The 14,432-nt window shown below is 43.1% G+C and overlaps 1 protein-coding gene across 1 annotated transcript; it reads left to right on the top strand.

The window, feature by feature from the left end:
- Nucleotides 1-10,642: 10,642 nt before the first annotated feature.
- LOC119649273 (peritrophin-44-like) lies at nt 10,643-12,059 on the top strand. Its single transcript, XM_038051362.1, has 2 exons — nt 10,643-10,724; nt 10,809-12,059. Exons 1-2 carry the CDS (start codon nt 10,697-10,699, stop codon nt 11,861-11,863), a joined length of 1,083 nt encoding a protein of 360 aa, XP_037907290.1. The 5' UTR covers nt 10,643-10,696; the 3' UTR covers nt 11,864-12,059.
- The last annotated feature ends 2,373 nt before the right edge of the window (nt 12,060-14,432 follow it).

Genomic DNA, 14,432 nt, shown 5'->3' with positions numbered 1-14,432 from the left:
CGTTGGAACCTCAGATGAACTTCGTGTTTCTTCTATAGGGAACCAGACAGGATATTTACGCAGACTAGGATGAGAGAGGGGAACGAAACAGGTCTTACCTGGCTGATGAAATACGAAAACAGCTTGGTTGCATCATAAATTTCCTAACGCACCAAACCCGTCAACTGCTTTAAGAAAATCGTTCAGTGCTCGGGAATCTACCTTGTCGAAGCTGAATTTGCCCACCTTACGATGCGGCAGTATGTTGGTAAGAGAACATCCAAAAGAACATCGAGAAATTCCTCCATATGATAGGCTGAACATGAACAAGAAAGGTTGACACAGGATATTACAAGCGGGACACTTTTTGGACGAGAAATCAGGGCAATGAGCAACTCATAAAGGCGAGCACTTAAGGATGTAATGGGGATAATAAAAAGATGCTGCCTAACAGCAACTAGAATACCACCCTCCTAGTGAGTTTACCTGTCATTGGAAAATCTTATCACCACCATCTCAAAAGCATTTCTTCGACCCCCGAGAGTCTTCCAGCCCCGTAATTATTCCAAGTCGCAATTTCCAAAGCTATCCGTCCATAGTATCAACCCTTAGTTTATAATCCCTAACTCTCTCCCCTCCCTCCCTCTCCTCTCTCCTATATCCCACCTTAGGTTCTGTCCTTAGTTCTACCTCTGTTCGAAGAAGACTGTATTGTGTATCTTTTGGAGTAGGACGAGGTAACTAACTGCACCGTGACCCATGCGTTAAATATATTGGTTTGTCGATGTTGCTTAGATGGTTTTGTTGTGTGTGTTTACCCATCCCGTGTCACACATGCCCGCATCCATGTTCTCGCAACAGCAAGGGCGCACACAGGTGCACATGGCATTAACACCAGATCTTATGCGCGGAATATTTTTCCGCAATTACCGTCGCGCTCGAAGATGTGCAATGTTTGTTCTCTACTATTAAATTGCGAACAAAGCGCTGGAAGTTGAATTTCCTGTATACAGTCTTCTTGCCTTGTTCCCATCTTAAATTTTATTAAAATGTAAAAAATTAAGGTTTTTTAACTTTTCCTCAAAAATCTCTTGCCTTTTTATCGATTTTTGTACTAAATTAGTTCAGCATTTAAATTATACTTTAGATTTAGTAAAACGTTTTCAGCGCTTTATCTAAGTTCTGCGGGACTAATGCCGTCGCTGAAATTACTACTGGGACTACTTCGATCTTTTGTAGTCTCCAAGTCTGCTTCATATCGTCTGCCAAGGGGCCGTAGTTCCGGATTTTTTCGTGCTGTTTTTCAAAAGTGTTCCGGTCCAACGGTACGGCTACATCGATTATAAAGCACGCTCGTTCTTCAGAAGCAGAACTAGATCGGGTCTGTTATGATTAACACTGTGGCCGGTGGCAATAGTGTGATCCCACAGTAGTTTGACCCGATCATTTTCCAAGATTCTCTGCGGAGTATACTTATAGTAAGGATGGTAGGTTGCCACTAAGTTATACTTCAACGCAAGGTTTTGATGGAAAATCTTGCAGACGGAGTTATGACGTTGGTGTACTCGGTACTGCTCAAAATCCTGCACGCAGATGTTATGTGCTGATGGTCTCCTCTTCACAGTTGCATAACCTACAACTGGAGTTGGTGATTGAGGAGTCGTGAAGAATGTACCGTTTATAATTTTTTGTTGGGAGCGAAGCATCCCGAATTGAAGTTAGGAATGCTTCGGTCTCATAGAAAAGTACACCATTTGTTGGAGGCTTCGATGTCAATGCCTGACAACAATAAATTTTTTATATGACCTCCGTGAATGGGTTTCTCTTTCCACATGTCGATCTTCTGTTGGACTGAAGTAACATTCGACATAGGATCCCATTCTCTGCTTCTCAAGTTCAAAGGAGATAATTTATTATCTGCCATGACGGTAGCCTGATGTATTTGGCTAGAGGATTGTTTCTCATAGAAAAACTCACGAAGAGAATGCACTTGATTGTAGTGCAATGCTTTTAAATCAAGTACCCCCCTTCCTCCCTGATGACGTGGGATAGTGATCCTCAATTTTTCGGCAGCTCTATTATGCATGTTGTTGTTTGCAAGAACTACCCTTACCCGTCTATTGACAGCTTCTAAATCAGTATTACTCGCGAATGGCGAAGTTGTTGATTGCCATGATTTTATTTTTCCCGTACAGCTCAGTTTTAAGGACAAGATCCAGACGCCGTTCAAATTCCCCCAGCAACCTAGATTTCATTATTGCCACAGCAGGTGTTGTTGCTTGCAATATGCCGAGGTATTTGTAGACGTCGTCCGAATCCATGCCCTCAATTCGGATGTTATTTTGGCTGTATCCTTCGTTGTCGGTGTGTTTTCCCCGAACAATTGTTTTTATGCGACATTTCTCCAAACCCAACTGCATGCCGATATCCTTACTGAACTGGATGGTGATGTCCAGCAAGGAGCGAAGTTGGTTCTCGTCTTTGGCATGCAGTTTGATGTCGTCAATGTACATCAAATGGCTTAATGTACATTTCGACAATATGCCATGCTTGACTTGGAACCCGTATTTGCTTTCATGCAAAAGATGGGATAGCGGATTCAAAGCCAAACAAAACCACAGTGGGCTTAGAGAGTCGCCTTGGAAAATGCCACGCCTGATTGGTATCTCTCCCGATGTTTGTGAGGATACCGATAGCTTCGTGCTCCAATTCTTCATTACTGTTCTCAGAAGAAGAACGACATTCGGGTTGATTTTATACAAGCGTAACACTTGTAGTAACCACGAATGTGATATGGAGTCAAAGGCTGATTTATAATCGATGTAGGCTGTCGAGATGTTTCGTTTTTGGTGGACAGCCTGCTTTACAGCTACCGTATCGATTATAAGCTGTTCTTTGCAGCCTCGGGAGCCTTTTGCGCATCCTTTTTGCTCCTCAGCTATCAATTTATGAACATCAAGATGTTTTGAAATGTTCGCGCACAGAACTGAAGTGAAGACCTTGTAGATGGTAGGAAGACAAGTAATTGGTCGACATTTTGAAGGGCAAGAGACACCCTGTTCCTTGGGGATGAGGAAAGTTATCCCCTTGGTGAAAAATGGTGGAACTAAATCAGGATCGGCAATCATCTGATTAAATTGATTTGCCAATATCCTGTGAGTGCTCTTGAACCGCTTCAGCCAGAAGTTGTGAATCTTGTCAACTCCTGGCGCCTTCCAGTTACCTGCCTTGTCAAGGACTGCTTTAACGTCGACTTCAGTTACGTCAGGCATGGTCATTTCGGGGAGGGCCTCGCATGAACGCATAAGGTGTGGGAGCCACGCTGCTTCTAAATTGCAACGGCTGGATTCGCTCCAAACACTTCTCCAGAAGTTTTCTGCCTGATCCAGATTGAGGTTACTTTCCCTATCTGAGCTGGTGAGATTTTTGTAGAATCCCCGTTGGTTCTGGAAGAACAAGGTGTTGTCTGTCCTTCGCTGAAAGCTTTTCTGATACCTACGGATGTGATTGGAGCATACCGCAAATTTCTGCTTCAGCACCTCGAGGATTTCTTCGATTGGCATATCATTGGACAGATGGTAGTTTCCAATGATGTTCACAAAGCATCTGTGCACTCTTGGTGATGGATTTCCAAGGAGTGCTTGCGTCACACGACCAATCTCCTTTCTCAACTTTTCGACTCTTTTGTTGAGTCGAAACACCCAGAACGGTAAAGTCCTTCTGCGCATACCTCTGCTATTCGCTCTAAGATGTTGGTTATGGAGACGAATAACCGTGGCAGCTGCAACGTAGATCAGGCTGTGAACCTCTGTAGCAGTAATCTCGCTAGCCAAACGATCAGCCAAAATTCTGTCAACGGCAGCAATGATGTTAGTAGTTGCCGAAGTAAACTTCAGTTTGGGAGAATCTCAGCATACTCTGTGAATGCGACCTGGAATGCGGTCAAAGCCTCATTATAAATTGGGTCGACATCCCCAGTTACTAAGCTTCTCCTGACTACTGGATTCATGGAGTGCTTTACAAGTGGAGTACTTGTGTTACTCCTTTGACTAGTCCGGTAATTTGATGACTCCAGCCCGAGCTCAAGTGAAACCTCTTGGAAGATTTGTTGCCTAGTTGGTAAGGCAACTCGGTTGTTATTCACTATCACCCGGTACTGGTTGACGACGTTCTGTTCCGGAACATGACTTAGCTCCGGAAATCGGGTTATGAACGCGTCATGTAGTCGATGTCTGTACCCTGATGGATTCCGTTCCAAATCCGTGACACGGTAATAGGCGCGGACGATAAATTCGTTGAGTTGGTTCGTCCAAACCATACGACGCCTAGGTCTCCCGTCCCTGGTGGTTGACGGCATAACCGCCAAAACATCCAAGGGCGAAGAGCCGCTCTGATGTTGTTGAACGACCCTTAACCGTGTTGGGTACTGTCTTCGTGTCCCTGGGGTCCCATTAAGAGAATTTAAATTGTTTTCCCCAATTTTATTCCCACGAGTATTGGGGAAGCAGTCAGTGCAACAGAGCCCCAATGTTGCAATGCCCCATGGTTACCTCCAAAGGTAGGGAAGGTATTTGGAGGGGAGCCGCTGAAATACAGTGTAACGTCACTGCAATTCATCCGATAGGCGCGTCGATCCCTTCACCCCGGATTACGGATTTGTTAAGGAGGTTTACTCCCCCTGAACGGGAAGAATCGGTAAGGGAGGACGAACACAAAGGGAAACGTTCTGCTTGTCCGCGGCTACTTATTTACAAGATTAACTTGCGATATTCGTAGCTGACCCGGTGGGTCATGTCATTATCCGCAACCCATGACACGCGCCTGGTCGCATGCAGCTCTGCGTTTGCAACTCAGGTGAGGATAAACCTGGTACGCCAGGTATATATATATATATATATACATATGTATGCATAGGCATGATTTATGAACGAAACCCTTATCTGACAAATATTAAATTCTCAACTGTTTGATCGATAAGTATTCTTATCAAAAAAATTGATATTAGTTTTAAAACTTCCGCAATGTGCAGCAATATGACGATAAGTCGCAGACTTTACGATGCTACATATGATTTAAAACCAAATACATATGTGTTCTTATGAAATCTATCTATCTTGAGTACAAAGATCAAATGCCATAAGTGATACAATATCTATTAAATGGTGGCCCGTATGCGGATTCATTAATTCATTCGAAACGGTGTAAGCCCAGAATGCCCCGATGACAAAGACCAGTATCGACGCAGACTTGGTCACTTCGAGTAACAATCAGCCACTTCTCATGTCTTCCTGTATTACAAGGACATCATTCTTTGCCAATGTCTAGATTGAGATTCGTAATCATACATATTCACATTGACGAAACTTCTAACTGATAGGATATCATGTCACACTTGACATTTGTCTTCGCAGGCTATCTACCGTTTTGCTGCGGCCATTAATACAGCGATGGAGGCGAATTCATAATGGTGTCCTAGGTTCACCTCTCCGCTGCACTGCTATAAATTCACTCTTTTTTAAGGTTAACAAAACCTTATTAAAATCGATTCCCTCTCTGTCTATCTGTTTGTCTGTCACACGTACTTTTCTCCAAAACGGCTGAAGCTGGTGGACATATGGGAACTATGAAATCCCACGCTTACGAGTAACATAAATTTGCGTGCAGTTTAAAAGGGGACTCCCCATACATGTAAAGGGGGGATGTCAAATTTTTTTTTATGGAATATAGTGATGTGGAGTATCGAATAATAGGTCTCAATTAGTACTTTCCGAATCTGATATTGGTTTTGACATGAATTACAAAGTGCGCGCGTAAGGAGTCAAAATGTACATACTTAAAGTGAGACAAGACCCATTTTCGCAAACTACCCAATTCACAAATTCGAAAAAAATCAGGATGGTGCGCTTAGATGAAATCTAAACCTCAAAATATGTCCCATTCCAATATTTGCTCAAACAAACTTGCTAATACTATATTACCAATTTTTAATTTAATTTTTAAAGCTTTTCCCGCTACCCTATAACTTGGTCTTGTAAATTATCTTCCTTTTATCTTAATCAAGCAGTCATCTGTCGTTTATTCTCATCATAGACAATCTTACAGTCCAGAATCATCAACTATAATTGACCATTGTAAATCTAATTGTTCATAGGGTCAGCAATGCATAGCATTTAAAAGAAAGTAAATCTTAATAATTATGGACTTAAGTAGAGAAGAAACAAGGAACAAAGATGCTAGTTTGGTTTACTGCTTAAATTTTATCAATAGGTTAGCCACTTCTCACTTTGGAACCAGTCAAATCTCCTAAGACCATTGGGTATCAGCCGATTCACTGTATATATCACCACCGGTGAAAGAGCTTACCGTTGACCTCCTCCCATTTTTCGATGATCCCTTTTTAGCTTTTAACAAAGTACTACTACTTAATCTTCCATTTTTTTCCCTCCTGGTCGTTTTTTCTCTGATTGTTCAATCGTAGTTAATCCTTTGTTAATTACCTATAATTTGGCAAGTTTCCAATGAATCCAATTATTTCAATTAACATTCTATAATCCTCTAGAAATCCCAGAATATCCCTAAAATTATGACTGTAAAAATATTTCCTTGAAAGCGGCTGCAAACTATTTCCTTATCGATCTTCTATAAATATCTTGATTTTGCAAGATGACAATCTAATCAAATTATAATTGTTGATTTCAAAAGCAAAGCAGGTAACTAGATTTGATAAGCATATTGCGTAGTTGATACTACAATTGTCAGGTTTAATCAGAGGACTTACCATAAGGCTTAGAGTTGAGCGAGTGTCAAACCCAAGATCCTTGTAACTATTTATATCCATATCCCGAAATGTCATTTCAAAGTGAATCTACAAAAAAAGTCAGTTCATTATTTTGCAAACCATGATATTAACTGAACAATGGTGATATCTCTTATCAGTTCTATTGAAGCCTGGTTGATCGAAGCGTAATTGAATACCGTGGAAATTCTTTCAACTGGTAGTCGCGCCCTCGCTTTGGCAACATATGTAGCAAATCCAAGTTTTCAACCAAGCTTTCCTATCTTTTTTGAGGTATATATTAGGTGAACTTCAGATTGAGAAAGTATCCGCACACATACAACACGTTGATAAGAGCATTTTCTACGCAAACTATATGCATATTGCTATTGGCGGTAGGCATACAATTTGAAATAAATGAAAATTTAGCCCCGCCTAAGATGATTACCAGTGTGATTGCCGAAGGAGGAGGTACTTTTGTGGAAAATTGACAGTATCTCGGTGCGCAGTAGAAAAATCATCTTGAGTGTGGCGACCTGTATGTTTCAGGAAGTGAGGGGAGCATCTATCATAACATAAATTGAATAATTGCTTCAGTAATGGTGAGATAGGTTCTTCAGCGACCAAACTTTGATAGATAAAAATTTTAGGAAACTCGTGCACTGGATTAAATTGTTCTACCACGATCCGAAGGGTAAAGTTGGAAGTTGCGCAAAGGAGCTATACCAAAATCACTTCGTGTCTCTGTCGGTGTTCATCTAGGAAGCGCCCTCTTACTAGTCTTACTTACCAACCGCCAGGGTTTCATTGTGTTTGACCTCAGGATCATCAGCTTTTAATATATAAGCCGGTTTGTGTTGATCCACCGAAATTGCTTTACACTCGCCATTGACGTTTACTATAAACACCTTATCTCCTGTTTGTTTGATAACTTCATAAGGACCCTGGTACGGGGCCTCTAAGGAAAATCTGGGGATTACCAACTGATTCTTAGTTAAACTCCGCCATGCTATTAACATAGTATTAGTCATCCGACGTGCCAGGACGAGCCCCGTCATTGCGGTCGACCTTAATGGTCATGTAGGTGAAAAGGCAGACTGTAACAGGTGCCATTTAGGAAAGGGGTTTGGAGCACGCAATTAGGGTGGCGAGCGTATAATCGATTTTGCCGACACCCATGACCTTGTACTTATGAATACATGGTCCATCAAACGATTGTTTCTTCTTCCTAGATTTTATAGTGGGAACAGTAAAACGGATAGCTCCATACGCCCAGAACATCATTGTCCCATACCAAGGAGGCTTCACTCCAGGTAAATCAGCAGCCCCCAGACAGCTTTTAGGGATATCGAATTGATGGACCTCGGCGCAAAACCGGGATGCCTGGAGTTCCTTATTAAGGCAGGCCTAGACCGGATACCGGTTGTTGCGCCGTTGATGATGATGATTATTGCATTGACTTCGGCTTCATAGCTTTGACAGTGCATGTGGAGTATTGAATGTTGGGCTCTAAGAAAATGGTTCCCAAGGGCATTCACCTTTTCGGAAAGGGGCATGTTTTCAACAAGGACGTCATCGCGATTGCCAGTTTCGCCAAGTCGCAGGGTGAATTTCCGGGTTGTCCTGTATGTTTTTGGACTTAGCTCTATGTTGAATCATTGGTAAGTGATAAGCCGTCAGTCGACGTTCCTGAAGTCAGTGCCTGTTAGAAACGGTGAACGAATTGTTAGATCTGGGGTTTGTTTGCCGAGGATAATAGAATCTGGATCACTGATGCCAGAGATGATTTCTAAGAAAGCATGTTGGATTTATGGATTTATATTGATGCTGTTTGCTCTCAGAGAGTTTTTCAAAGAAAGAGTGACAGATCGTTGCGTTGAATGCAGGGAGTATTGGGCTGATAAGGCAGCTGTTTCGTATAGTGGACCCTTTTGCCAGCGACTGATGTAGCTGCCGACTGTCATTGTTAACATAGGAGTCAAACCAGTAGATATATTTGGCCTGGTCTGTGCGTAACTCATATTTTTCCGTATCGATCCGGTCCGGTCGACAGGGAGTGTAATAGAGACCGCAAATTTGTGCGAAGGAAAGCAGTGACAGGATAACCGACATATTGCGGAAGCGGTAAACACGCAGAATTTAGGAAGCGCACCGGTTATAATTAGCACATGACGTTCATCCACATAAACTTCTATCATTGCAGGGTCGCTCAGGATTTACCACATATGAACCATAAGCCATCGTAAGTGAACCGTATGCAAACTAGTATAGTGGCTTATGGGTTATAGATTCGACTGGTGGAACGGTGATATGGGTATGCGGTCGACAAGTCATATAATGTGCTGCGAGTTAGACAGCCAGTGGCTTTGTGTGAATGAGTACCTGAGTCAAATCAGGTAATAATCACGGGCGACCGCATTGGCTCCTACAGTCCCGCTAGGGGACGCAGTCTATTAGATGCTTTTGCAAAGTTGGATATAATTCTGGCCAAAGAAGGTTATGTTAACAGTTTTCGGAAAGGAGGTTCTTTTTTCAATTATAGATATGACTTTTTGTCAACTCCGCACTGACGCGTCAGTAAAGGCTTCACCGAAAACGTGACCAGGCAATCTTCTTTAAAGTATGTTGGAGACACAGGGCAGATCACCATGCTCGAAATCAAGAAAGATTTCAGCCTGATCTTCGATAAGCAGAGCTTGAAGGTGCCTAACGAAGTAAAGCAAGTTCCTCTACGAAAAGAGCTGTTCATGTAGTACAACGCATCGCCAAAGCAAATGACGCGCTTATGCCTAAAAGGTGGTCATTCCCCAATAAACGGCCAAACTTCTGGTGGAGTAATGAGCTAGCCAGCTTTTGGTCAGCCAGCCGCCGAATAAGAACAACGGCTCAGAGGGCGTCACATAGAATCGATTAGGGAAAAAACAGCGCGCCTACAAGAAAGCCCACAAAACCCTCAAACTCGCCATCTAACGGAGAAAGAGGGAATGTTTTAAGGAACTCTGTTCGGAAGCGAACGTAAACCATTGGTGCAGCGTCTGGAGAATTGTGAGGGAACGATTCAGAGACCATTCATCTCCGCAGATCATGTGCCCAATCCTTTGCTAAAAATCACCCAGGGGTTATTTTCTCAACAAGAGGAGGGCGCGGTGATATTTCCTGCGGCATGGAAGTGGCAGAAGTTAGTACTACTGCCGAAGGCTGGTAAACCTACGAGTGAGCCAACCTCCTAGAGACCTATATGCATCATCTTCATTAGATTAGTCTCGGTCGTTGAGAGTCAAGGAGGCCTTTCAGATCGACAGTACGAGTTCCGTAAGGTTAGATCAATCATTGATGCCATCAAATTGGTAACTGGCTTGGCCGAGAATGCAATTTACGGAAAGTGTTGAACCAGCAAATACTGCGTGGTGGTGAACCTGGACCTGCGAAATGAATTCAATGTGGCCAATTGGAATCTAATATGAGAATCTGTGGCGAAGATTGGAATTCTCGCCTATCTCGCAGCTATTGTCAATAGCTATTTACAAGTTTGAAACCTACAGAAAAAAGACAAAACAACACAAATCGTGGAGTCATGAGAAATCTATAAAGTTGTAAGTTGTAGCTCTAATTGCAGGACACCGTTTAACTTTCTCTACTCGAAATCTTCCCAATTTCAAAAGTAGCAACAAGTCACCAATGACCTTTTCGAAAATCCCAAAAAAAGTGTTGACGGAAGCACGTGAATTATCTTTATATCTTGCCTTGTTTTGCACCAGTAATCAGCGCATTTGCACGACAATTGTTGATGAAGACGCCTAATCTATTTTGAACATGGTTCGCTGTCGGAACTAATTTGTTCTTCGTTGAAGTATAAAAAGGAAAAAATTCCAAATTCCGGTATCAGTAAAAAAATTTTGCAGTATCTTAAACACGAATTGAAAAATTGCGATAAGAAAAGAAATGGGGAAAAACTCAGGCGAAATGGTTGGTAGGTCTATGAAAGTATCTTTTTAACAATATTTGGAAAGATCTTCGTGAAGATGTATTTAAATATACATTCTTGTTTTAACAGCCTTGGCTGCATTTCTCATCACTTTCTTTGCATCCCTGCCAAGATCCGGGTACTGTCAGAATGCTTGTATTAACCAAGCTAGTTCTACCACCACTTACGTTCCAAATCCAACATCATGTGCGGCGTGGATTGCCTGTAGCCTCGGCGAAGTTGTGGAAACAGGAATATGTAATTCAGGATATATGTTCAACCCTTCTTCAGCATCCTGCGAGCCAGCTAGAAACGTCAACTGCCCATCCTCTCCCGTTATGAATATTTGTCAAAATCAACCAGACGACTCCTATGTCGCAGACCCAAACAACTGTCATGGATACTTCCACTGTGCAAACTCCGTTGGAAGTGCTGGTCTCTGCAGTAGTGGGTACTACTTCAATTCTACCTTAGAAGTTTGCGTCAATGATCCTAGCTATGAGTGCGAAAGTAATACACCTGACGTGATTTGCTCCGATGTACCAAACGGAACCTTTTTGCCAGACAAAACAAGCTGTTCTGGATATTACCACTGCGATAATGGTCAATATATTGCTGGATCCTGCGGCAACACGCTTTACTTCAACCCCGCGACTGGCGCTTGTGATTACCCATCGAATGTGCAATATTCGACTTCAAGTACTAATGGTAGCGAGGGTAGTTCAACAACTGCAATATCTGTTCCATATAACTACACCGGTATTTGCGGAACAACGACAGATGATAGCCGCTTTGCCTTGGACCCAGCAAACTGCACAGGATACTTTTACTGCAAATCACCCAATGATAAAGCTCCAACTCATGGATACTGTCCAATTGGTCTTGCATTCAATTCTACTAGTCAGGAGTGCGCATCGGCCTCAAATGTCACCTGCACGATTGAGCCATGTGTGAACAGGCCTGTTGGATACTTCGCTGCAGATGATACGAGTTGCTCATCGTTTTACTACTGTTCAGCTTCTGGTAAGAAAGCTGGAAAGTGCCCGCCAGGATATAATTTTGATGTAAAAAATCAGAATTGTAATTTACCTTCAGTAGTTCCCTGCAGAGTTAGAAATGCTCCTGATAATAACGTAAATGCTTAGTAATCAAATTCATCCTGTTCCTCAGATCTGTTCTATACCCTCATGCAGTTCTTCTCCAGCCCCTTTTCCTCTCCTTTCCTCTTATTTTATTTGCTTCTGCACCTTCTTCCTCATCGCAATTTATATGATATATAAATGAGGTCTTTTTAAGTCCCCGAATAGGGAGCTGTGATATCCTTAATTATAAATCGGGTGATAACGTTATTTCGATTAGAAAATAATATATTGAAGTAAGATAATAATTTCTTGTCTTTTTATCATTTGGATGAACATATATGGTTGCCCCTTACCCCCATCAACCACACATACACACCATTATTCACGGTTACCAGAAATATCCTTCAGCTCTCCACATGGTTTCCTGAGACATCTGCACTCGTTTTCTACTGTTCTGCGCCAAGTGCCCTTGGGACAACCCACTCGTCGGACGTCTTGGGAGAGGGAATTGCACTCCATGGCATAGTCTGCAATGCAATTGTAGCCCCTTCTTAATGTGTGACCTATCCACTGCTACTTTCGCCTTCCGATCACAGTGCGCACAAGTACTAGACTTGTGCGCCGATCAAGTTCTTCGTTTGAGGTAGTGTCAGCCCAACCTATTCCAATAATACGACGCAGACAGGTGTTGATGAAGGCTTAGAACTTTAAAGTAATAGTTGGGATCACTTTCGACGTACTACTCCCATATAGCAGCGCAGAAAGAACACCACCGTTGGTAGAAACCACTCTTCCTAGATATACAAACTGGTCAACGATACTCCACCATTAGTGGAAATAGAGAGAGTAAAATGACCTGTCCGACTGAAAACCTTGGTTTTGTTGCTGTTCATCTTCAGTGCAACTCTACTTGATTCTCTTTCTAAATGCAGAGCCATTTGGGCAAGCTCCACAAACCGGTGAGGGAGCCAACAGATGTCATCAGAGTAGTTGTGGTGTTTAAGGAAACATCTCATCGTCCATTGAATTCCTACACTTCCTCCGGGAAAGGCAGCATGAATAACCTTACCCAGAACAAAAAAAAATAATATCGGTGCCGAGATGCAACCCTGGCGCACTCCGCTTTCGACCTGAAAATCCTCCGAGATTTTATCTCAGTTCACCATGCAACATTTCGCGCCATCATATGTCGCTCTGGTAATAGCTGCTAGCTTCTCCGAAATGCCTCTCCTGCGTAGAGCACCCGAGGTACATTCCCTGGTCACGAAGGTCAGGTGCAGTGAAGATCCAAATTCCGCGCACTGTTCAAAAATGATCCATAGGTCAATGAAGAAGGATCCGGAACAGAAACCAGCCTGCTTTATGTGGGTCAAGCTTTCGGGATGTTATTTGCCGTGTTCAAGGATTATTTTGGATATTATGTTTGTAATGGCGGGGAGCGCATAGGTAGTCCAGAGGCAATACCTCTGAAAGATATTACTGCACAGTCCTTTGCAGAGGCTCCCTATTGAGGATGGATTCCACGATTTGTTGCGCCGGTGATTATAATCACCGACCAGGGAATGCAGTTTGAGTCCCACTTTTTCTCAGAGTTTGGCAAACTCCCCGATTTTAAACGCCACCGGACAACCACGTAGCACCTGCAATCAAATAGGATTTTCGAAAGGTGGCACAGGACGCTGAAGGTCGCTATAATGACCCAAGATGACCCTACTTGGTCGTAGGTCATGCCACTCGTTCTTTTTAGCCTCCGAACAGCCAATCGAGAAGAATTTGATGCAAGTCTCGCAGAGCTGGTATACAGGGAGAACCTGAGACACCCCAGCGAACCTATTTTCACATAAGGTCAGGATTTAACACTACGGGTCTGTTGCGTCTGCTCAAGGACGTAATGCCAAACCTAAAGTTGCCGCCCAGCAATCAAGCGAAAACCGTAGCTGCCGTGTCCAGGGATCTCGAATTTTATACGCATCCCCTAATCAGGACGAACGCTCTTCGGAAGTCGCTGCAGCCACTTTATGAGGGCCCCTTGGAAGTCCTCCAGCGAGGCCGGCATCGTTATAATCTCAACGTGGGGGGTGGGGGCACGGTCAAACGGGTACCTCTTGATTAAAGCCCGTCTTCCAGCATGAAAAAACGATCGGGGTTTGAGGCGCGTGATTCTTCCGTTTTGACTTGTGGCAGCCGAATTGAGGGAACCGTGCATCTGGTTCTCCGACGAAACACCCTTTGGTTTCAGCTGGGGGTGGAGTGATGTGGCGGGGCGAACAACGTGCATGTCGCATTCACGCAAATGTTAGCCATGTAATCGAAAAACAAAAAATTGTTTTCCGAGGAAAGATCTCGGATGACCAAGATTAATGTAGTGTGTGATAAAAAACTCTGTCTTGCGTGCATTGATGGCCGAAACGATTTCTCGTCCGCTTGGGGATATAGTTCGTATCCGCATGTCATCCACATGACGAGATATGATACGGCTAAGAACCGTGATGAAGTGTTCTTTTAACCAATTGAGTTGTTCATCATGGTGGATGAGAAGTCGACCGTTAACGTTCTTTACACCACCATCGAAGGATTTGCAACCAGATGCAGGCTCTTTAGTGATGCGGTATACACGTGATTTGTCACTCAC

This window comes from Hermetia illucens, chromosome 2 (assembly GCF_905115235.1).
Source record: "Hermetia illucens chromosome 2, iHerIll2.2.curated.20191125, whole genome shotgun sequence".
NCBI classification, from domain to species: domain Eukaryota; kingdom Metazoa; phylum Arthropoda; class Insecta; order Diptera; family Stratiomyidae; genus Hermetia; species Hermetia illucens.
The sequence above is the reverse complement of the archived record's forward strand: the minus strand, read 5'-3'. Positions and strand labels throughout refer to the sequence as shown.